Source organism: Alnus glutinosa, chromosome 1, assembly GCF_958979055.1.
Source record: "Alnus glutinosa chromosome 1, dhAlnGlut1.1, whole genome shotgun sequence".
Classification (NCBI taxonomy): domain Eukaryota; kingdom Viridiplantae; phylum Streptophyta; class Magnoliopsida; order Fagales; family Betulaceae; genus Alnus; species Alnus glutinosa.
The window spans coordinates 3577711-3603150 of NC_084886.1; the positions used below are offsets into that span (position 1 = coordinate 3577711).

Sequence of the window (25440 nt, forward strand, 5' to 3'; positions counted from 1 at the left end):
GTTTAGCCCGGGCATCAAATTTGTGTCTAGATCGAGTGAGTGTGTTTGTATAACAAAGACAACCGAAAACTTTTAAATGAGAATATGAAGGCTGAACTGAAAATAAGACCTCAAATGGAGATTTGTTATGCAAAACAGGAGCTGGAATTCTATTAATCAAATGGACTGCAGTAAGAACACAGTCACTCTAAAAAAATAAAGGAATGTGAGATTGAAATCTAAGGGACCGAGCAACATTCAGAATGTGTTAATGTTTTCGTTCAACTACTGAATTTTGTTGAGGTGTCTCTACACAACTAAGTTGATGTAGAGTTCCTTGAGATGAATAAAATTCAGTCATGTTAAACTCAACACCATTATCAGATCGAATACATTTGATTTTGCTATCAAATTGATTTGCAATCATGTAAAAAAAATTATGAATATGAGTTCTAGTTTGAGACTTGTGTTGCATTAAATGAACTCAAGTGAAACAAGAGTGATCATCAACAATTGTCAAAAAATAAGCTGAACCATTAACAGATTTAGTGGAAAAAGGACCCCAAATATCACAATGAATTAAGTTAAAAGGATGTTGAGAAATATGATCGCTATGATGAAAAGGCAATCGATGTTGTTTGGCCAAAGGACAAACGGGACAAGCTTTATTTGAATTATGAATGAAATGAGGCAGTACATGAGAGAGTATCTTAAGTGGTCTATCAGATAAATGACCTAATCTGTAGTGCCATAGACTGTTATCTACAGAATGATCAATATAGCCAGAAGATACATCATTATTGGATTGAACAGAACATGTATTTACAACAGAATTTGACAAATCATGTACTACAGAATCAGACAAAGAAGACTTAACCGAAACTGGTACTTGCAGCAAATGAAACAAGCCTCCTTCCTCTTTACCCACTCTAATCGTCCTCCATCTTGTAAGGTGCTGAATAAAACAAAATTGAGACAAAAAAAATAAGACAGCAATGCGTCACTTTTATCGACTCACTAACAGAGATCAGATTGAAGGAAAAAGAAGGAACACACAGAACATCAGTTAGAACAAATGATTCAGAAATTCGAACTGTGCCTATATGAGTAATTGATGCAGATTGATCATTAGGTAAACGAACTATTCGTGAAATAACAGCAGTTATGGTAGTAAACAAAGAAACTGTACATATCATATGATCTGTGGCCCCAGTATCAATGATCCAAGGAGCATGAATTGAATTTGTAAAAGATGTTTGCTGAAGCAAAGATGTTGAAGAGGCAAACACATAATGTGATTTGTCTACGGAAGAAAACTAAGAAGTGATTGAAATACTACCTGCCATGTGAGAGATCAGTTGCTCTTGAGAAGAAGTGGAGGACACCTGATTTGCTGCTGAAATGTTTGAAGAAGAGGCCTCCGAAGAAGATGACTTGAACATGTTCATGAGCTGTTGGCATTGCTCATATGTAATCGGCAATTGAGGTATTTCAGACTTCGTTTCAGAATAAACTTGATTTGCTACAGAAGATGCATTCTTGCCCTTATTGAATTGAAATCTAGGTGGAAAACCATGGAGCCTATAACATTTCTCCATGGTATGACCTGTGATCCCACAATGGGAGCAAACAGGACGGTCCTTGCCTTTGGAATAACCCTTGCCACAATTGGAAGTGGAAGAGTTAGCCTTGGTGAGTAAGGCAGTGGTGTTAGGATTAAAAGAACTGCTTGAAATCGAAAGACCTTGTTGTCTTTCTTCCTAAAGAACAAGAGAGAACACCTTGTTCATCGGGGGCAGAGGATCCAGCAAGAGGATTTGACCTCTAATGTGTGAGTAACTCTCATTCAGACCAATGAGAAATTGGTACACATATTGACGCTGGTGCTTGGCTTGTAAAGCCTTCACAGCACCGCATGTACAACAGGGCAATGGTTCCTGATGATCAAGTTCATCCCATAAACCCTTCAAAGTAGTGTAATAGGTACTCACCGAATCATTCTCTTGAGAAAGAGAAGACAGTTTCTGCTGCAATTGAAAAACTCCTGGACCATTAAGATGCGAGAAGCGATCTTAAAGATCCTTCCACATTTCTGCTGTAGAATCAATGTAGATAATGCTGGCGGCGATCTCTTTCGAGACAGAATTGATCAACCACAACAACACCATATTGTTGCATCGGCACCAAGAAAAATGCAGAGGATCGGATTCAACAACATCTGGTTTAGACAAAGATCCGTTCACAAACCCTATCTTATTTTTCGCAGTTAACGCCATGATCATAGCTCGCCTCCATGAGCTGTAGTTGTCACCGGTAAGTGATTGCGAAACCAAGACAGCACCGGGACTATCGCCGTGATGGAGAAAAAATGGATTAATATAATCCAATTCTGAGAGAGAAGGATGATTTTCAATGGAAGTAGAATTCACCATTGATGAATGCTTTCAAAAAAAAAACTTGAGAAAGACAAGAAAAGAAGATTGATGCGGAAATTTTAGAAAATTCGCTTTGATACCATGTTAGAAACTGAAGTTTGGGAGAAAATTCTGATTCTCATTCAATGAATAATTTGATACAAGTAATCTGTTCTTATACAAAACAGAGTATAATAGAAAACTAACTATAACAAGTTAACTAACTATTACAAGTTAACAGAACTAACTACGACTAATTAACAAAAACTAACTAACAGCAATCTAAAAACAATTTTACTCGTGCAGTACATGAGCTGGAAATCTCACACGTTTTCTATGCTAAACACATGGATGCTCAATAGTACCGATGTCCCACAAGACATGCAAACCCTACTGTGAAAATGGTTTAATATAAGGATAGGCCATGTAGAATAGAGTTAGGACCATGGGTAATCTATTATTTTTGTATAATACATCAACATGATTTTCTACCTTCCCACCTGTGCATGATTTTCTTAAAATAGTGTAATACTTTAACAACGCATTTTTAATACATTCCTATAGATGCTTTTGGATCAAAATGAAACTCTGTTCACCTGCCTTTATAAATTCGCAGTTTTTCATAGCTGTTATTAAAACGGGCTCATTGCATAGGCTATTTACTGATGTTGTTATTACTTATTAAATCACGGACTTATGTATTTTTTGTCACTCATAAAAGAATAAATAGAGTAGTTGGTGCTAACAAAACTACATACAAACCAAGGGGAGCCATGGCCCCCCTTGGGTTTTCAATTTTTATTTTATTTTTTTATTAAATTAAAAACATGTATTTTTAGGATTAAAAATTAGGGTTAAATACCTTATTGGTACTTGAGTTTTATGATTTTTTAAATTTAATACTTGAATTTTCATTTGTTTCATATGTGGTACATAAATTAGGGGTAAAAACTCGTTTAGTACCTCTATTACATTTTTCGTCAAAATATTAACTGCCCGCCACTTGTCAACCACTGAGGTTGACACGTGGCACTATATATATAATCTTCAAAAATTAATTAATTTTTTTTTAAAAAAAAAAAAAATTGTAAAAAAGAAAAGAAAGAAGAGGGGTGCTGGCCGGTATGGGGTGGCCGAACCACCACCCAGAAAAAAAATTGATGGGCTTTGTCCCTTGGGCCTTGGGGGTGGCTGAACCACCCTCGTGGCCCTTGGGGGTAGTTTGGCCACCTCCAAGAGCCAAAACTCATCATTTATTTTATTATTATTATTTTTTTTTTGTGGTTCGGCCACCCCATGGCAAGCCAAGGAGGTGCCCATCCCTTTTCTTTTCTTTTCTTTTTCTTTTTTACAAATTTTTTATTTTTTTAATTAATTTTTAATTTTTGTATATAGTGCTACGTGTTAACTGCTGATGAGCCGTTGATATTTGGACGAAAAATGTAACAGAGGTATCAAACGGGTTTTTACTCCTAACTCAGATACCATTTTGAAACAAATGAAATTTAGGTACTAAATTTAAAAAAGTCTAAAACTCAAATACCAATAAAGAATTTAACCCTAAAAATTAAAATGGACCATTGACAAGTCATGCATATTTTGGTCTCTCTGAATAAAAAATATTAATTCTGTCCCTAGCTGTAGGTGTGACCGATGGCACAAGACTATAAGTAGATCTAGTTGTCATTAGGAAGACTTGAGTTTTGCAGCGTTGTATTCTAAATGGTTGCTTAATGATTTAGCTGTATATAATAATGACAGTGTACAAAAAAGAAGGGAAAATATAGCGATATTGTACCTTATGTTTACTTTCCATTGCAATTTGTAAATGATATTGAGGAGTTAGAGGTAATTATCTAAATTGTTTTTAATTAAATAATTTGGGAGCATTACAATATATATGTTGTTAGGGAAAATATTGGCCTTCTCGACAGCCAGACCTAGCCCGAACACAAGGCCCATTGGGTCCACCCGACCGGGCCATAGCGGTTCAAGAGAAATTAATATATCCAAGCCCGCTAAGATCATTAAGGCTCAACATGTTTAGCCGACCCGACTATCCGACCTGGGTACCAATTGATACCTATGCCCGCGTAGATCTCAGGATTACTTGGGATCTAGGGACTTTGGGCATGAAGCAAATCTAGATCGTGCGCCTGGAGCTTCACTAGTGACGTCACCCATAAAGGATCGTGTACCTAGGATAAGCGGTCGTGGACCCGAAATATCCGTGCGCCCGAAGCATCAACTACCGATTCCCGTATATACAGGGAATTGATTAACTGCTCCTCAAACTCTATAAATACTAGAGACCCTTCGGACATTGAGGTACACTGATTATCTCATTGACATTACTCTGTGCATTTATCCTCAAAACAATACACTTACTTAAGCATCGGAGCGGGATTGTCGGCATCCCCTGACGCAGCTTTCCCTTGCAAGTACTTGAATAAGGAGTATACGAGCAAATCACTGATCGACACATTACCTACCGGAATTTGTCTCAACATATCTAAACCATAATTTGACTGATTTAACTAAATGAGTCGGATTCATTAACAATAAATCACTAATTTTGTGTTGGGTTCCCAGATTGTGTAAAAAATTGTCGACTTTAAATGTCACGTTTCAGGTTCGGGTCGCGTCAAATCATGAATATAAAACTATATAGATAAATCTTAATTCAACTAATTTAATTAAACGAGTCAAACTTCTTAATCATAAGTTATTAATTTCGTATCGAGTTTGCAAATTGCATAAAAAATTGTCAATCATATTTGCTACCATTTTTTTAAACAACCCACTATTAAAAGAAACTTGTAATTATTTTTATTAAATTACTGTTTATTTCTAAATTTTAAACAGATCAAAAATTGATAAAAATGATAATTTAATTAATATTTAACACTCTCCTTATAAGTTAAACATTTAATTGAAGGGTTCAAATTCAGAATTTATGTTCTAATACCATATTGACTCACACTCACCACCACTTATTTTGAAAATTTAAGCTTAAAAAGAATTGTATTTTTTTTTTCATTTAATTAATATTGTAATAATTTTTAATTAGAGGTACTTGAATTATTTTGTGTATTAGGAATATATTATTATAATTATTTTGTGTATTAGGAATATAAATTGACCAAATCAATAAATGGATAAGCACCACCGTGTCCCTTTGATAAAAGACTGATGAGGTGTTTCCGCCGCTTGACACCCTGGCAGCATTATTGTTATAGCTAGTCAAGATCATAGAAAAGAGACATTACCGTGGCGCTTTTGCAATATATCTCCGACCCCATGGCATGTGATAAGAGGCGAAAGAAGGTTTGGTGACTTGGTCTCTGCTACCTGAAAGACCGCAATCCGTAATTCTTCTACGCTGAAAGAACCAGCGTGATTTTGAAGGGTACCTCTCAATTTTGCTTTGCAATCAAACTTCGAATATTTTTGTTTTTGTTTTTGCTTATGTTTATCATGTTTTCCTGTTTTGGTGGAGCAATATAAGTTAGTCAACTCGCTCTGTTTAGATGATGCTATATTCTTCTCCTACTACTATGCTTTTTATGTTTAATCTTTGGAGAGTGATATTCGAGTACTGAAGGGAGTTTTGATTGATGGGTTTGAGTTTCTGTTGCTTTTTAAGGAACAAATATCTTGAATCATTGGTAATTGTTCTTGAATGAAGTGTGTGTGTTCATTTCACAAACGACGAGGACATGTAGCAGAGTTCAATTCAATCAAAATAGAATCTTAAACTAAGGACTTAATAGTTGATAAAGTCATTCAAGTAGATTTCCTTGGGAGGTCGTTTTTAACAGGTTTTCTTTGGGGGAAGATGCGAAGAATTTGACGTACTATGGTGACTATGTGGTTTGGTTTCTCGCAATCCAAGTAGTGTTGGCACTTTTGGAGCTCTTGAAGTAGATGGTATTCGTTTTTCTTTATTTCTTTAAAAACGTTGTGTGAAGTTGCAAGCTTTAGCTTCACTCCAGGATATGTGATGGGTGAATCTTCATGGGACTTGACTTTTCGCAATTTTTATAAGCATCAATGGAATCTGTTACGCTAGTTGACCGCGTGTCGAGGTAACAATTGGAATTACCTGGACGGAGAGAAGAATTTAGTAAAAGAGCTTGCCGGAGTGGGCCGACTAGGAATAACTCTGATGCATAAGTTAGTATGAATCAAAGGGAATAATCACAGGGAAATCAAAGATAGTGTGCAAAGGATGGAGACGAAAGTCCCCTTTTACCTGATGTTTGCCACTCTTTATATTAGATTTTGCCGTAACCGTCTACCGCGTGTTACGCCTTCATTGGAGACTTCCCTTGTTGCCAATATTCCCTACATCTCACAACTCCTATCATGCGATTGCCTCATATTGGGAATTGTGTGGATGTTTGCTGACGTGTCAATGGAGGGGATCCAGTGTGTTACCATGCAGCTGTTCTTGGGTCGGTTGGTTGATCGACCCGGTATCGAGTCTATAGGCCAAACAGTTACCCCCATTCCCTTGTGCAACGTGTGAAGTTGGACAAAGGAAATTGTTTGTTATAGGCCTTTGCATGGTACCACACCGGATTCCCTCCTTCGGCACGCTTGTATTTATTCTAATGATTCCCAGCGTGAGGCAATCGCATGATAGGAGTTGTGGGATGTAGGGAATATTGGCAACAGGGAAGTCTCCAATGAAGGCGTAACACGTGGCAGACGGTTACGGCAAAATTTGCTATAAAAAGCAGCAAACATCAGGTAAATGGGAGTTTTCGTCTCATCCTTTGCACAATACCTTTGGTTTTCGTAAAGTTATTCAATTTGATTCATACTGACTTAAGCATCGGGGCTCTCTCCCGTTGGCTCACTTCGGCAAGCTCTTTTGCTAAGTTCTTCTCTTATTGCTGGTACTTTCGATTGTTACCTCGGCACGCGGTCAATTGTTCTAACAAAATCAATGTCGAGGTTCCATTTATATGCTTTAGTACTGCCTTACATGATTTACTATTTAAAATTTTTTCACATGCATTGCGAATTGCAACTTGTCAAGGCTATCAAGGATGGTATGCACTTGCAGGAAAAGCGGAACAAAATATGATTCAATGACACTGAGAATATATATATATATATATATATTTTCTCCATTGGGAAATGCTTCAATGGGACCCCATTTTTTGAGCATTAAATTTCTATCCCTTCTTCAATCTAGTGACAAGGTTGGAGGTTTTTAGCCCTCGTTCTGGTGTTTGTCAATTGGGTTCATTGTCTAGTGTAATGGTAAATGCCCTAGACTGCAAGTGCAAGTGATGCAGGTTTGAGTCTTGGGAGTGGTTGCTTCTTGCAAAAATTGTCACTGATTGGGAGCATATCGTTTAAAAAATCCTGCTTGGTGGGACCAACCCTGGGTACTGGGCATTTATTCTATCTAGCAATCTCATTTTAGAGGATTGTGTTTGAATTTATATTCGTTTGGAAGTCTATTTGGCGCAAATTTTGCCTCTGTTTTTTATAGGAAAGCCAGTGATGGTGCTTTCTTCTTTCATGTTCTTTAAAAGAGATCATAATCTTAGTTGACTTTTCCAGGGGTTGGTGCATACAGAGGCTTTAGTAACAGTGTTCATAAAAAATAGGGAACTGTATTCGTGTCCAAAACAAGGATATGGGATCTGAAGGACCAAAGGCGGTCACCATTCATGTAACTGGATTTAAGAAGTTCCAAGGGGTTGCTGAAAATCCTACAGAGTCAATTGTTAATAATCTGAAGGATTTTGTTGAAAGGAGAGGATTGCCCCCTGGTGCTACTCTTGGAAGTTCTACTGTTATTGAGACAGCTGGAGATGGTGCCCTACCCCTGCTTTACCAGACCTTGGAATCAGGTGTCTCAAGAACTACAAGCAACGAGCAAGTCGTATGGGTTAGTAATCACTTTCCATTATGCAACTCCTAATGATTTGATAAATTAGTTGCATTTTTTTTTTTTAAAAAAAAAATAATAATAATTATGGCATAAATGAGTTTCTTTTGTGCATTGATTTCCGAAGTTAATTTATCTTCTAAGAGCAGCTGTCACGGGGCCTGCAAGTTGGATTTGCTACTTCGGTAAGACCAAAATCAGGGTAGTGGGACATATTGGTTAAAAAAGAATGTTTAGAAAAGCTCTCAGGATGCCTCAGCAATGGAGTAGTTGTGAGGCTTACCTGGAAATTTGCATAGATATGGACTAACAAATTGCCTGAAGAAAAATTAGTAGATATGAATTCGTCATTACTCCAATCATTTCAACTCAACTGTATCATAGAGATTTGTCTCCAGAAAATCTAGAGTTGTTAACTTAACCATCACCATACATTGCCCTCAATTTAACTATTACTTAATTATTTGATTACTCCACGTTTACTACATTGAATTCGTATATGGTAAAAGACTTGGTAGTTAAGAAAATGGTTTGCATAAATTTTGTCATTTATCAGTTCACGCAATCAGAATGGATGCCCTTAATATTTGATTCATTGATAATCAGTATCCTAACCTATAGGAATGACTGGTAATGGAGTGGAAAAGAGGAAGGAAATCTTTCAGAAGTCTAGCATACTTTGGACACTGCTGGAAAGAAAGTTTTACCCAGAATTACCACATACCTTTGGTCTTTGATTTTGTTTTTTGTTTGTTAAACCTCAAATCTGCTGAACCTTCTCACAGTTTAATGCAGCATTTTGATGCCATATCTAGCCACTCCACTACATTTGGATTCAATCGTAGTTGAAGATAGTGGTCACATTGATATTTCACTTGGTGTAACTTTTCTTTTTCCCTCTCCTTTAAATCATTGCCAGGTTATGTTGCTTTCCTATGGAAATCAAAGCTTTCAACCGTAATTAATATGGTCTTTTATGATAATGTAGACAATTGCAAAAATAATTTAAAAGATCCATTGTTTCCTGGATTGAACTTTGCTGATTTAAATGACTTTTGTACCTTCTTTGCTTCTTCAGCTACACTTGGGGGTGAATAGTGGGGCTCTAAAATTTGCCATTGAGAAGCAGGCAGTAAATGAAGCCACTTTCCGTTGTCCAGATGAGTTAGGATGGCAACCTCAGGTACATGTGGTTCTTCTTTTATTTTAGAGCTATTCCACTGGTGCCGTTACAGCAAATTATTTTTATTATTTTTATCCTCTATGTTATGTTTTTCTCTTGTATGTTTCCCCAGCAAGTCCCAATAGTGTCTGAAGATGGAGAAACTTCCCGCGCAAGAGAGGTACTTTATGATCTCCTTCAAATATATGTATCTTGGCATTCATTCTTTGTTAGGTAGTATTAATATTGAATGAATTTTTCTAGCGACAACATCGATATGGCATTAGTTCACTGCTTCAATACTGATAGAGGAACTTAAAATGATAAATTAAGTTTATGCTGAAAATTGAGCGTTATGCGGGACTATTGAGAGTTAATCCTCCATAAGCAACACTTGGCCTATGTTAGTGCTGGCTTTGCTATTTTACCTTAGCTATTCAGTATTCACCATTAGATGGGCAACTTGGATTCTTTAATCTCTGTGAAGTTAAAGTAGCTCCAGATAAATGAGAAAGGACTTATGGCATAATGATACTTGTCATTGGGGTCGGAGGTGTGTGTGGGGTAATGTTGTAATCAAATTGACTAATTTGCTTAACAAAATCATTGAAACAAAGAACAATCTCTTATCAAAAAAAAATAGTAAGAGAGCACTCTAATACTTGCATATAAACATAAGGGTCATTCACAGCTGCACCGAACTATTGTGTCTGTTTGCAATGATCATGGAGATCCTAGAAACTTTTTTAACTTGTCTAACTGACTGACAGAAATTGTAATTTGACTAGACATAAGTTTTGCTGCACTTGGTTTGTTCGCATTCTACATGAGAAAATAAAATAAAGAAATGAATAGGAAAGAAAAGAAAGGGAAGGTATTTTGTTTAAAGAGAATATAATGAGATTCTAGTATCTTTTCTTCTTGACACCTAACTTTTTTTCTAAAAGCCTGATTGAGAATTGCGTTAAAGAGTTTAAAAAGTACTTTTAGTATATAAAAAGATGTACATAAAATTTAAATAGCATTTTTAGACTTTTTTGCTCTAAAAAAAGTCCAAAACTGCGTTTTGAGGGAAGTTTAAAAATGAGGATTTTTCTATAGAGCTTTGAGGCTTTTTCTATAAACAAAAGCTCTCTTTTTCAACGCGTACCCATTACAAGGAGGGTTTCAGTGGGGGTATGAGAGAAGAATGTGGCATTTTCCTTGAACTTTCTTCTTTCCTCATTAACAAACCTTACACTGGAAAGTTCTCTTCTTTTCTTTTCACAAGAGATGAACCAAATATAGTTTGAGGCAGTTTTTGCAACCCATTGAAGGTGGAGAGTTGTGACTACCATGGTTTGGTCAGTAGATTGACTGGGTTGATTGACCTCTTTGATGAGTACCAGGGGTAATTGAACCAAGCAATGGGCACCGCTGAATCCTCTAGGAAGTTTCACTGCCAAACGAGGCACATATAAGTGACTTGCAATGTCATTTCATTTGCGACCTAGATACTAATAATTGGCCTGTCCATAAAATTGTACCAACTGTGGTAAAATATTGGGAGTTTTTGTTTGTCATGCCTCTGCTCTCTCTGTCTCTTGCTCTTCCTCCATGTTTCTTTTTCCTGTGTGTTTGAGTTTGACTTTTAAATTTCATCTTTTGGTTGTTGAAGACTTCTTGCTGCACTGAGGAAATCCTGAAGTTCTTGAAGAAGAAGGGCTTTGATGTGACGATATCAGATGATGCTGGCCGTTTCGTGTGCAATTATGTGTATTATCATTCTCTTCGTCTTGCAGAACAGAAGGGTCACAAATCTTTATTTGTCCATGTGCCTCTATTTTCGAGAATCAATCAAGAAACCCAGATGCGTTTTGTAGCCTCCCTTTTGGAAGCTATTGCTTCTACATGTTAACGTGATTGATTTGCGTGCTTATTTGAACATTCTTATTTGTTTGTCAATATCACTACAAATGTAAAAATATTCAGGTATGTGAACTTGTGGACTGGTGTTTGCTAATTTGTGGCCCTTCCTGATCTGGGTAAGTTATTGATGTGGAAAATACAGCTCTATGTAATAATGCGCAAGAACTTGCAGCCAGTTTCTCAAAATCTTTTTCATTTTTGTATTAATTTTTGGATCCTTTTAAAAAAAAATTGAATTACTTGGAATAAAAAAAAAAAGGAAAGGGGCGTTATGTCTAATATGTGAATATTATCCAGATAATTAAAATGCTACATTTTTACGTTTTAGCCAAAAATGTGCATGATTAAGCATGCTTCAGGTTATCCTATTTGTTAACTTATAGTAGCCAAGAAATCGATTGTCACAGAGATAAATTTGAGGATTGTAGGCCATGAAAGTCTCTTTTTCTAGACGCCAGTGTTGTCTCGAGGTAATATGGAAATTGGAGGATACGGCGCGAAAATTGGATGGTGGGAAAGTTTGATTCTTTATGCAATTCATGTTTAATAAGTATTCGCTACCAATATTTTCGTGGTTCAGAGATGCCGATTTTACGTAAAATGGTCTCATGGACCATGCAAAGCGCCAAACCCGTGTCCTGTGTCCGAGCCATAACAACCTTTACACCGAAGTGCAGCATACCCGTAGCTTCATCAACGCCTTCTCTGGTGTTGGACTCATATTGTGGAAGGAATGCTCATGAGGATGTTTACTCAAAAAACCGAATTATTGATGATTGGATCAAATCTGGGCAGCTAAATTCTGCGCTCAAGTTGTTTGATGAAATGCCGCTTTGTGATGTTGTTACCTATAATTTACTGATTTCTGGACATGGGCGATATGGGCTTCAAAAACAGGCTCTTTACCTCTATGCTGAAATGGTTCTAATAGGAATGAGAGAAAGTCCATCAACGTTTTCCTGTGTTTTGGATATTTGTAGTGATGCGGAGTTCTATAAAGAAGGAATTCAAGTTCACTGCAGGGTGCTGATGCTTGGCTTTAGCTTGAATTTGTTTGTTGGGAGTTCGCTTGTTGATCTTTATATGCATATGGGGCTTCATGATGTAGCTTTGAAGCTGTTTAATGAGTTGCCAGACCGAAATTTGGCCATATGGAATCTGGTATTTCGTGGGTATTGTGAACTGCATCGGCCAGATGAGTTATTAGGATTGTGCTCTAAAATGGCATTGGATAATGTGGAGCCAAATGGTCTTACATTTTGTTATTTATTTCGTGGATGCAGTAATGAGAAACTTTTAGATGAAGGAAAGCAGCTGCATTGCCACGCGGTTATGGTTGGATTGGTAGAATCAAATATATTTGTTGCTAATGCTTTGGTGGATTTTTACTCCGCTTGTGGGAGTTTAATTGATGCAAGGAAATCATTTGAGACTATTCCATTGGAGGATGTGATTTCATGGAATTCAATTGTTTCAGCGCATGCAGATAATGGTTTATTGGTTGATGCTGTCAAATTATTTTCCACAATGCAGTTTCAAGGGAAGAGGCCATCAATTCGATCTTTTTTAGGTTTCTTGAATTTGTCTAGTCGGACCAAGAATATTCATCTTGGGAAGCAGATTCACTCTTATGTTCTAAAATTGGCGTATGATAATGGAAGCATACATATCCAATCTGCTTTGATCAATATGTATGGAAAATGCGGTGATATTGAGAGTTCGGTAACGATATATGAAAGTGTTCCGGAGAGAACATTGGAGTGCTGTAACTCATTAATGACTTCATTGTTGCACTGTGGCATCACTGAAGATGTGGTTGAGATGTTTGGTTTAATGGTTGATGAGGGAGTTCCACTTGATGAAGTCACTTTCTCCACAACACTGAAGGCATTGTCAGTTTCTGCCTCGACAAGCTTGGCCAGATGCAGATTGCTACATTGTTGTGCAATAAAATCAGGTTGCGAATCTGATACTGCAGTTGGATGTTCTCTGATTGATGCATATTCGAGATGTGGTCATGTTGATCTTTCTCGTCTGGTTTTTGACAAAATTCCTTCACCAAATGTTATTTGTTTCACGTCTATCATCAATGGGTATGCCCGGAATGGAATGGGAATAGAAGGACTTGAATTGCTTCAAGAACTGGTCCAAAAGGGCCTGAAACCCGATGGAGTGACATTCTTGTGTGCATTAACAGGATGCAGCTACTCGGGGCTGGTTGAAGAAGGAGGGTTGCTGTTCAATTCAATGAAAACACTACATGGAATTGACCCTGATAGGCGGCATTATTCATGTATGATAGATCTGTTAGGCCGTGCAGGTTTGCTTGATGAAGCTGAAGAGTTGCTGCAACGAGCACGGGGAAAGGGTGATAGTGTGATGTGGAGCTCATTGCTGCGAAGCTGCCGGGTCCATGGGAATGAGATAGTGGGGAGGAGAGTAGCAAAAACCTTGATGGAGCTTGAACCAGAGAATCCTGCAGTTTGTTTGCAAGCTTCAAACTTCTTTTCTGAAATTGGGGAGTTTCAAACCTCAACACAAATTAGAAACATTGCTATGTCAAGGGAGATCGGTCGTAGTTTAATTGAGGTAAACAGTTGCTGTTAACATAAGATGAAATCAAGCGAACAAACTGGGCACCAAAGAGCCTCAAAAGAGAGCTTTTTGGGCAGCATTTCCATGAAGCTGAACCTATTATTGGATCGTCCATAGAGATTAAGAGTGGAAGAGTTTATTTTGCTTAAAAAACTTAGCGTGCATGCAATGAACAGCATCATTTGTACATGGGTTGCCTGTTTGGTCTAACTAACCGAGTGACCTTTTCTGTATTTCTTTGCTTTCTTCTTCTTTTTGCTTTTTTTTTTCGGGTGGGGTGGGGATTTCATTAAAATATTGTCCATTTTAATATTTTAAGTTTGAGATTTCCAGAAAAGGTAAGATTTTTTTATCTTATTTCTCCTGGAGAGAGAGAGAGAGAGAGAGAGAGAGAGAGAGAGAGAGAGAGAGAGAGAGAGAGAATATCCATGAACACTAAGACTGGTGGATTTTGTGCACTAGTTGAAGAGTAAAGCAAGGAACTTGGGAAAAAAGAATTCCCTTGTACTTAAAGTGTGGGCATGTAGAGAATGGAACACCTTCATCTACTTTCAAGTCAAGCCATATAGCCCACAAAACCCTTCATTGTCTAAACTAATCTCAGCATATATATTATAATCCAATGTGTTCATTGAATTTATACGAATCAATCAATCTTGCAAGACAGGCAGAACATTCCAAAAATGGATAAATTATTCTTGGTTACCTTTCTTGGTTTGCTGATAGCGGCTCAAAGTGTTGCAGGAAACATGATATATGACAATATTGGTGTGCTTGAGGAACTCGAAAGCTTGGACTTTGAAGAAGAAAATGAGGTGGAAGCTTCCCCTATCCCGTCATGGACAAGTGAACGTGGTAGCAAGGTTCTTGTGAATGTGGATAGCTTTGGTGCTGCTGGAGATGGAGTTTCTGATGATACCCAGGTGAATAAGTGTGTTCCTTTAGAAATATTTGTGGCACTCAGATGCAGCTTTGTAAAACTTCATTTTTCACCAAGCCTATACTTTAATCGAAAGTCTGCCTGGAAGACATTTTACAATCCCATTATTAACCTGATATGATCAATTTCATTTTCTTGCTATTATTACTGTTGCGGTGTGCCTTGATTCTTCTCTAATGTTATTACTATCAGGCTTTCCAAAAAGCATGGGTGGTTGCCTGCTCTACAGCAAAATCTGTTCTTTTGGTGCCTCAAGGACGACGTTATCTAGTTAATGCAACAAGATTTAAAGGTCCATGCTCAGACGAATTGGTTATCCAGGTGATATGCTTTACTCTTATCACATATCATAATTAGCTTCTAAAGTGTCTTATCTTTATTTTGTAACTCAGAATCTCGACTCCGTTACCATGTTCAGTCTCCAATTATTCTAAAAGTGATGAATGTAATCATTTACTTAATATTCCAACATTTCTATCTTTATCACGATACTACAGATTGACGGAACTATAATAGCACCAGATGAGCCAAAAAAATGGGATCCAAATTCGCCACGAATATGGCTTGGTTTTTATAAACTGAACGGAGTCCTCTTCCAAGGAGGTGGAGTCATTGACGGCTCGGGCAGCAAATGGTGGGCATCATCTTGCAAAAAGAACAAGACAAACGTAATATTTGAGAACTTCCACTACATTTTTGTGACCAAGTACTTTTATAAAGCAAATGAAATTAACCCCTATTTGTTTTTTCCCCCTGTTTCCAATTTTACAGCCTTGCAGAGGGGCACCAACAGTAAGAATACATCTATCTCTTATAGTCTTAGTTACAGCCGTATTTCCAGAAAAGAATTTAACTTCCAAGGTTTATTGCAGGCACTAACTATAGATACAAGCTCAGCTATAGTGGTAAAAGGCCTCACTATCAAGAACAGCCAACAGATGCATTTTGTTATTGCCCGGTCTGATTCCGTGCGAGTTTCCCGAGTCCTAGTCTCGGCTCCAGGAGACAGTCCCAACACTGACGGAATTCATATCACTGAATCAACTAATGTTGTTCTCCAAGATTGCAAAATTGGAACAGGTTCTCAAACCTTATTTCCATTTCTTTTATTTGTTAGCAGACCAGCATCTGTTAAAATTTTTGTTTTATGTTCTCAAAACAAATGCCGTAACAACCAACTCAAAATGTAAAAATAGTTTTCACCTCTATGTCATATCAAAACAGTTTTTCAAACTCTTCTCTTAACACGTGAAATATTTAACTAAAATGAAGATAAACTGTGAAGTTTGATTCAAATGGTAATCTCTGCTCCAATATCATGTTAAATTAATATTTATCCCACAAAATTGAAGCTAATAGCTAGGAAAGAGTGAATTTAATAATTTGAATTAATATTCTAACAAGTTTCGTGTGATTCTGAATGTAATATCCAGGGGATGACTGCATCTCAATCGTCAATGGTAGCTCCAATATCAAGATGAAGAGAATCTATTGTGGACCAGGGCATGGAATCAGGTACAGTCTTAATTTGACATTACAAACTTAACAGTTTGCAACTCCCATTATCCCAAAAGGACCTTGCAAAAATGGCAGATTCTGATTACACTAAAAGGTATAGAAAACTGAAACCAGACTATTTTAGTTCGTTACTTATACGAGTGCAAAACTCTTCTACTCAGCATTGGAAGCCTTGGGAAGGACAACTCCACTGGTATAGTAACGAAGGTCGTCTTGGATACAGCAATCTTCCAGGAGACAACCAACGGCGTCAGGATTAAGACTTGGCAGGTAAATGCTCGACATCATGCTGGCTAATCAGATGACACCCATTATTGATAATTGGATGAAAATTCCGAGTTTGGGTTGCCTCCTGTGTAAAAATAAACGGGAGAGAAATTCAGTTATTTCTTCACCAGTGGCAATCTCAGGAAGATCTACAGTAATTTTTCTCTCGAAGCAATCCAAACTCGAAAATACCAACTGAGCTATTAGCTAGTATTATACATTCTGTCGCAGTAAAAGTATAGGTTTCATATAATACCCAGAGGATGACAATAACATAAATTCCTTTCACTCTGGTGGTCTCTAAAGGGAGGTTCTGGATATGTTCGTGGAGTACGTTTCCAAAATGTGAGGATGGAAAATGTATCAAACCCCATTATTATTGATCAGTTCTACTGTGATTCTCCAAGCGCTTGTCAAAACCAGGTAAAGCTCTTCAAAATTCAATTTCCCTTTCATCATTTCATCACAAAGAGCCTTAATTCAGTCACACAAACAAAACCATATATAGTCAGAAAATTGTATGTAATGATGAACTTGGTCATCATCCAATCAAAGCTTCTTGTTTTGTCAGACGTCAGCAGTGAATATAAGCCAGATCGTCTACAGGAACATTAGTGGGACTACAATGAGTGAAAAGGCCATGAAATTTGCTTGCAGTGACGCAGTTCCCTGCAGAAACATAGTCCTAAGCAACATCAACTTAGAGAAGAAAGATGGCACAGTAGAGACCTACTGCAACTCTGCCCAAGGCTTTGGCTACGGAGTTGTGCATCCTTCAGCTGACTGCCTATCTTCCCAGGACAAGGAAGAATGCATCGTTAGCAGTCAGCTGGAAGAAAATGCTGATGTTGCAGAAACCAGCAGAGAGGATATTGTTCATACTGAGCTCTAACTTGGCTCTCTCAATAGGGCTTAAATAACGATTAGCGTTCGCCACTATGGATTTCTTAGAGGAAGTTTGAGCTGCCCAAGCCAAATTCAAGATATTGTATCATATAGTTATACGAAAAAAAAAATACTGGACTGAAACTAATTCAGAGAAAATAGAAAGAAACAATGTACTACGTACTAAAAGAAAAGATAGAGATTATCAATTTTATGAATATTGAGTTATATATATTGTTTTACATCTTGGTGATCATGAATGGTTTTTTGTCGTTTAATTTGTTATCGATCATCTTTTTAACATAGTCTACTATGTATAAATTATTCACAACATTTAGCTACAATGGGTGCCCAAATGTAAGCAATAACTGTAGCAAAATGTTGGGTTTAAATAACTTTAACACGATATGTTTGGAAGTGAATTTTGGCTCATATTTGCAAAGTTTAAACAATTTATGAATTTTAATTAAGTTGATGGAGATGCTCTTATAAGTTGTGATTGTAGCCGGTCTGCCGGACTTGTTTGGTAAGTAATTGTGTTGTGGAATAATTGTTTAAATAGTAAGTAAAAAAGTTACAATTTTTTTTTTTTTTAGAGAAGTGAAAAGAAATAGAGGAAGAGTTAGAGTGATTTGCCAAACAACTCCGCCGCATCTATGAGAAAAGTCAAACAAAAAAAAAGAAGAAGAAGAAGAAGAAGAAGAGGAGGAGGAGGAGGAAGATGATGAGGAGGAGAAAAGAAAAAGAAAAAGCTCTTTGTGGGCAAGAGCATGTTTGTTTTGTGTTTGGGAGTCTAAGAAGCAGTTTAACACCTAATAAAAAAAATTAAACTAGTCTGAGGTACCCTTATCTCTATCGTAGAGCTCAAAATACTTGGAGAGAAAACTTCCCAAACAATCTCCGTTCTTCCCTTCTCCTCCTCTATCACATGATGTCCCCACCACCTGCAGTGGCAGAGCCACTAGCCCCAAAGTTCTCCCAAAAAAAAATTAAAATTTTACCCCAAATTTTGTTATTTTTTTTAATTTTGGCCCTCCCAAAACTTTTTTTTTCAATTTGACCCCCCCAACTTGGGGAGGCTGGCTCCGCCCCTGACCACCTGTCTTCTTGGAATGGTTTATCTATTACTGATTTTTCCTTAACTGTTTTTTACTTGAAGTTTTGGAGGTTAGATCTTTAACCATCCTTCCACCTCGGTCATTCTCGCTCCTCCTCTCCACCTTTATCGGTCTACCATCTTCCTCCCTATGGCTTTATTTCCAGCTGGTGTACCACACTCACCTCCTTGGCGCACATGGGCTACATGTGCCACCTCTACTATGGATATGCCCAGTAGATCCAAGGTTCTCTTGCTCTTTTCTAAATGAGAGGTGATTTCCGTCCCCTATCACTCTCTTTTTCATTTTTAAATTAAAAAAAAAAAATCAAAATTTGTCCTTTGATGTGACATCAAATAACAAATTTATATTTTTTTTTATTTAAAAAATCAAAAGAGGGTGATAGGAGACGGTTGTTTGTCCCCCACATATCATTTTCCTTTTTAAATAACCCTTTTGATTCCCCAGATTTCTCAGATATCAATTTGAGGTCAAACTTTCGATTTGGTTAGGTGTTAGACTCATCGTCGTTGTATGAGATCTCTCAATTATTGTATTATAACCTCTTAGCTTCTCCAATTTCATCGGAAGTTGGTTATGAGTTAAGTTTTATGGAGTTCTCTTGTTAACAATTCCAACCAAAGGCCGCTATCAACTTCGTTATAGGCATTCCGACTTGACCTTCTCTTTTGAGGTCTCCCTTTCGGAGCAGTGAGCATGTCTATTTAGTTGGGTTTCTTTATTGATTTGTTTGTATTTGGTTCTGTATTTTTTTGGTATTTTTGTACATAGTTTGTTCTTTTTTGTGGTATATATATTATATATACATTAAAAAAAAAAAAGTTATGGTAAAAAAAAATTAACCGCTTTTGTAGGCCTGAAAAAATGTCCGAAGTTACATTTAAAAAAACTTAAAATTAATTATTTTCCATTTTCCTGAAACGTGCTGTCACAAAGGAAGGGCTGGTACCCAAACAGAGAACATAGCCTACCATACCTTCTTGATGGGAAACTTGACAAAAAAGCAAGCCTGAATAGTTTCAGGCCCCAACAGAGAACAGGGGAGAGAGAGTTGGGCGGAACTTAGCCCGCCGAACCATAGGATGAGACACAAACCCCAAACTTAAACCCAATATTGTCACAGTCCTACCTACATCGACCCAGAAAGGCCTAAGAGCAATTTTATTGGGCCATTTTGACTAGGTCTGACAAAAATTTATTTTTATCTGACTAGCCAATTTAGCAGAAAAGATAGCTAGCTGCTACGGTTCTAGCCAGTTTTGAATAGTTAAAATTTACCTGGCCAAATGTGAATCCTCTAACAATTGCCCTATTTATACCATAGAGAAACAAATTAGATCCCAGCCAGGCAATACCCAATGCCTTGGGTCAAGCTATTTGTTTACTTTGATTGCTGCAAGCTGGCATATATATATCGTTTCCAATGATTCTCACAAATGTGCCTCGGCAGCATACACTATACAATTCTTTCATCTTTATGTCTTCAAAGCTAGACAGAAATGTACGAGACAACAAAGTTGTGATTCTAAATGATTAAATCTGAATGGGGACAAATTAACCATTAATTAGTATCCAATGTGGGACAACGAGGGACCATTGAAATATTCGAATCCAGTCCATAATGATCCGATAAATTTGATTTGTAGCTTATTGATCAGACCCATTGCCGAACAATTTCTACCCTAAGCTTCGTTTGGAGGCAAAAAAAACATACATGTCAGAAACATTAGCTATAAGTCTATGATCAAGAACCACTCATTACTAAAAGTCTCTGTTGGACTTCCCATCTTTGCAAAGTGACAAATGCGTGAATTTCGAACCAGTTTGTATATTACAAGAAACATTGTGGTCCAGAGGAACATGTTATATTAACCAAGGGATTTGGTCTGTTTATTTTGTTGCATAAATCCACCTTAGCTGTATCAGCAAGAAAAGTAAGCCAATTTGTATGGGCCATCTCTCTCTCTCTCTCTCTTATCATTAATCAATTTTAAAAATGGAATATGTTAGGACAATTTTCGGTACAGAAAGAAAACCAATACGTACAGGCCATCTCTCTCTCTCTCTCTCTCTCTCTCTCTCTTTGTGTGTGTGAACTACACGTTCTCCAATGTCTAAATTAGCTTATGAGATAAAAAGTATGATCAATACATAAAATAATCAGTCTTGTTTATATCTGGGGTATGAGCATATTTATACGCAAAGAGGTGGAGTCACACCTAAATTAAGTTTATTATTCTCACTTAAACTATGAATGTCTGGAGTTCGATTTGTTATGAGAGTTCTATTTCTATTCAACTGGGAGTTGGATTGTTGACAAGATTTTTCGAAGAGTCCTTATTGGACCCGAATTGGGATTACTATCCCAATTTAACTTGGAGTATGATTATAATTTCCAACATAATATGAACATGAAATCATTCCTTCAATTGGGTTTAAAGATCTAAACTTCAAATGATAGAGTTTTTCTCGAAACTAGATTTGAGAAAATTCTTTTAATTTAGTCTATTAAACTCACATTTGTCTTTAATGTCAATTTAATCAACTGAGTTGAAATATATTTTTTTAAAAAACTTTGTCCAATTTCATATGGCATGGATCTGATCTGATCCAAAATAAGTTCAACAATGTGCGGATGAAATGGGATTTCACCAGCTTTACTATGATTGGGATTGGGATTGGAAGAATTGAGAAAGACAAAGAACAAAAATTCCAAACAGAGATGACACATGGGCCAAGACGGATAACCATTTTGTAATATCTAACGGTTGTCTTAATCTGATCGAGGGGCCGCCCGACTTAGCTGGTAATGTTAGGCGCCAGACAAACTCCGGGGCTAATGGCCGGGCGAGGGTCTCTTTTCCAGAGGATAGGGGCCAGGTGGGCTTAGCTGGGGGTAGTGATCGGGGAGGCACCTGACCGCTTTCTCCCCCCACTTTTGAATAAACAAATCTATTTTATTCCAAAACTGATTTTTTATTTTATTTTATGTTTTCTTTTTCAATAAAGTGGGTTTGTTTATTTAAAAGTGGGGGGAGAAAGCCGGTCAAGTGCCTCCCTCCAATCACTACCCTGGCTGGGGTACTTGACACGCAGCACCGATAGTAAAAAAAAATGTTACATATACTTTAACTTTTATAAATGGAGTCTTACTAAGATGATGTGAAACTTATTCATTGGTACTTGCAGCATTTTTTTTTTTTTTAATTAATTATTTTGATAATCTCCGATGAATAAGTGCATGTAACATTGCTTGATGGTAAAAGCTAACAAATAAAGGAAAGAACACAAATAGACACGCAACTTATGGAGAAGTCTTATTTCAAGGCAAGGGACTGTTAAGAACAGATTAGACGTAATAACAAAGTAATTGTGAACATATAAAGACGACAAGATAAACATAAACTGAGACACAAGAATCCCATCCCCAACCGGCTTCGTATACCACTATAAGCAAAAGAGCAAAATCCTTTCTTCCAGACTTGGAATTCATCGTAAGTGACGTCTGGCTCGTTGATGGTAATTGGCTAATGATTCCTCAACGTCACTTTGGTGTACATAAGTATACGCCAATGTGATGTATGTACACCAAGGTGATGTGCAAATAATGCATTTCCTCATATTCTAGTTGACACGGGTCTTCTTGTTGACACTCAACTCCTTTGTTGGTGATTGAGCTAAAGACATTATTGGGTGCCGTGATTGGCGGGGGACGTTTTACCGTCCCCTACCCTCTCCTTTTAATTAAAAAACAATTTTTTTTTTTTTTTTTTTATCAAAAAGTGACTTATGATGTCATTAGAAGTCACTTTTTGAAAGAAATTTTTTTTTTTATTATTCAAAAAGCCAGTTTGGGGACGGTAAGACATCCCCCACCCATCATTTCCCCATTACTAGTGATGTCAATTTCCCAGTCGGAAAAGATCTGGATGCAAGTGTTGTACTTCTTTGTTTGCAACCAACAACAATCTGGCCTATTTTTCCCTTTTCAGTGGGTAATGATTTTTTTAATATTGGTGTACATAAATTCTACATCAAGATACATGGGGTGTGAGACTTGTGCATGTACGTCTTACATGTATGGTTCCCACACCCAATGTGTATTGGTGTATACTTGATGTAAACCAAAGTGATATAGAAATAACACATTTATTTTTCATTTATCGACAACTCTTGGTACCCTCATCGATGATGATACCTACATTTTACACCAAATACCATATATGAAGTGGCCAAACCACCGCTAAATTGTTTAAAAATAAAATAAAAAATTAAGGAGTAGCCAAACTATCCCAATAGCCATAGGGTGGTTCGGTTAGACCCAAATATGCTCGGAGGGGGCCACCATGTGGGGGCGTCTAGGGGGACTAGGGCCTAGGGGTGACCGAAACCACCACTATCTCAAATTCTCTCTCTCTCTCTCTCTCTCTCTCTCTCTCTCTCTCTCTCTCATATAATATTACAATTTCTTTATTATTATTATAGGTAACATGTACCATAATTCGATTGATGTTAATATAGCATTTAACAGTTTCCATCATAAAATTATACAGAAGTTGGGTGTGGAAACCTATTTGTTATTTTTTCATGCCACAGGAGCTAGCTCTCAGAATATTGTTATATATACCTCATGAAACTTATTGTAAGTCGGTGTAACTATTTTGACTAATTTTGTATTTTTCATATATAAAGAAAAGTTAATCACCATTTTTTTTTTTTGTTAAAATATTGATTAAATGATTAAATTTACCGTTTATTTTTCACTTAAATTTTAACTCATGTCTAACTTTCATCAAACATTTTTTTCAAACTAACTATTAGATCTGTTTTCTTACATGTGAGTCCTACATATCCAATAATTAATTTTAAAAATATGTTGTTAGAGTTGAATAGGAATTTGACCGGAGTTAGAGAAATAACATTTCTCTAAGTTTTTGAGACAATTAATAATTTAATATGATATTAAAGTAAAAGTTCTAAATTCGAACTATGTCTTTGTAATCCACCTCTCAATTCAATTAAATATTTCATGCATTTGACATCGCTTATTAAGTAAGATTTTAGATCGCGACAATGAAAAATATTAAAATATTAATTGAATAAATAAAATTCATCATTTTTCAATTACCTTATACTTTTGAAATAATTAATGGTAATTTAACAATACCAAACGTGTTTCTTCTCCGATAAGAGATCTTGGAACTCTTCTATCATTTGAGAGCAAATAAAATCTAACGAGGCAAGTGTTTGGCAACACGTGTTTCAACTAATGTGTACTATGCCGGCAAATAGTTAGGTTAGGTTAGGTACACAAATGTTTATTTCATTAAAAAAAAAAAGTAGTTTTCATTAAACTAAAAAAAATATTGTGGAATGAAATAATCATTTCATTTTGGACAACAAGATTGCTTATCATATACTCTAACACGGTAGTATTATATTCTTAATAAAAGCTATTATTTTAATGGAATAATTATTCCGCGTACCAAACGTAACTTTAGTAATATTAAATGAGAAATGCTACATGTACTTAAGCTCTTACGAAGGAAGCCTTACTAACTAATGTAGAGCTTATTCATTGGAGATGATTAAAACAATTAATAAAAAGAAATGCTACAAGTACCAATAAATAAGCTGCACATCATCTTAGTAAGGTTCCCTTCATAAAAGTTTAAGTAGATGTAACATTTATCGTATCGAATAGAGGCATTGAAAGGGACCTCGATCAATTGAAAGGATTGAGATCCGGTGCAATACTTAGGGTATGGTGCTGGGTGTAATACATTTTATTTGGACTAATTATTTTAAATAAACAATCCAGATCGTAGTAGTAAAAAAATAAAACAAATAAAAGAAAATGTGATTTGGGTGATTGTTAGGGTGGTTCGACCATCTCCGATTGCTAGTTTGGGGTGTTCGACCACCCCAACAGACACCCAAACTTTTTTTAAAAAAAAATTTAATTTTAATTTTTTGTATTTGTTGTTAGCACAAATAAAATGTATTGCACCGAATCCAAATAAATGGGTTAATTTGTGTGAAACTCATACGTATGTAGAAACCAAAAAAGAAAAGAAAAGAAAAAGAAACACGTACATTGGCCGAGCACAAACAAACAAACAAGCACACGCACGCCAAGTGCATAATTAGAGAAATGTATAATCCAAGGAAAAGAAAGACTCTTAATTCTTTTCCTGTAGCAGCTCTCATTTTCATCTGGTCCGTGGCCGATGGCTCCATGCTCCGCGGTGGGCTCGTACAGAGATGGTACTTGAAAGGACACCGATCTCGTCAAGAAAGAAAATTGCAACTCGATCGCATGAATACATAATCTAATGGCGCATGTGTATGCACAGTGAACACAAATCACAAAGCTAAATTGCGGGTGATGCTTTGGTAAAGAGAAAATAAAAAAAATAATAAAAAAGGTACATGCATGGGGGAGAGAAGATGGAAGAAGAAACAGGAAAAAGTAGCCCGAGATCGATCCTGTCCTACAAAAAAAAAAACCATGAGGGGAAGTTTGGGGGATCAGAGTGATCCGTGATGTTGCTTTGCTTGGATAGCCTTTTGTTGGCCATGAATTCAGGCTCCTCTAATACAAACAAAGTGGTGGGGGCGAAGGCACTTTTTGTCTTGAATCAATTGGGATCACGCACATAAGCAGAAGGGTCTTCCAACTGAACATTCACATGCACAAGGACAATGTCCACACAACTATTAACATCAAAACAAATACTGCG

The 25440-nt window shown here is 36.7% G+C and overlaps 3 protein-coding genes across 4 annotated transcripts; all 3 read left to right on the plus strand.

Moving 5' to 3' along the window:
• The first annotated feature begins 5643 nt into the window (after positions 1-5643).
• Positions 5644-11560, plus strand: LOC133866367 (uncharacterized). Of its 2 annotated transcripts, none has more exons than XM_062302875.1 (5): positions 5644-5802; positions 7974-8304; positions 9383-9487; positions 9600-9647; positions 11124-11560. In XM_062302875.1, exons 2-5 carry the CDS (start codon positions 8050-8052, stop codon positions 11361-11363), a joined length of 648 nt encoding a protein of 215 aa, XP_062158859.1. In that variant the 5' UTR covers positions 5644-5802; positions 7974-8049; the 3' UTR covers positions 11364-11560. The 2 variants fall into 2 exon arrangements, with proteins under 2 accessions (XP_062158859.1, XP_062158866.1); XM_062302882.1 differs by having other exon boundaries at positions 5649-5802; positions 7990-8304.
• A 113-nt stretch (positions 11561-11673) lies between these two features.
• Positions 11674-14234, plus strand: LOC133866358 (pentatricopeptide repeat-containing protein At3g20730). The gene has a single exon (XM_062302870.1). It carries the CDS (start codon positions 11882-11884, stop codon positions 13979-13981), a length of 2100 nt encoding a protein of 699 aa, XP_062158854.1. The 5' UTR covers positions 11674-11881; the 3' UTR covers positions 13982-14234.
• Positions 14235-14475: 241 nt separating this feature from the next.
• LOC133858407 (probable polygalacturonase At1g80170) lies at positions 14476-17811 on the plus strand. The gene is made up of 9 exons (XM_062293876.1): positions 14476-14892; positions 15102-15230; positions 15407-15577; positions 15681-15701; positions 15782-15989; positions 16343-16424; positions 16589-16697; positions 17001-17117; positions 17266-17811. Exons 1-9 carry the CDS (start codon positions 14653-14655, stop codon positions 17584-17586), a joined length of 1398 nt encoding a protein of 465 aa, XP_062149860.1. The 5' UTR covers positions 14476-14652; the 3' UTR covers positions 17587-17811.
• Positions 17812-25440: the final 7629 nt, after the last annotated feature.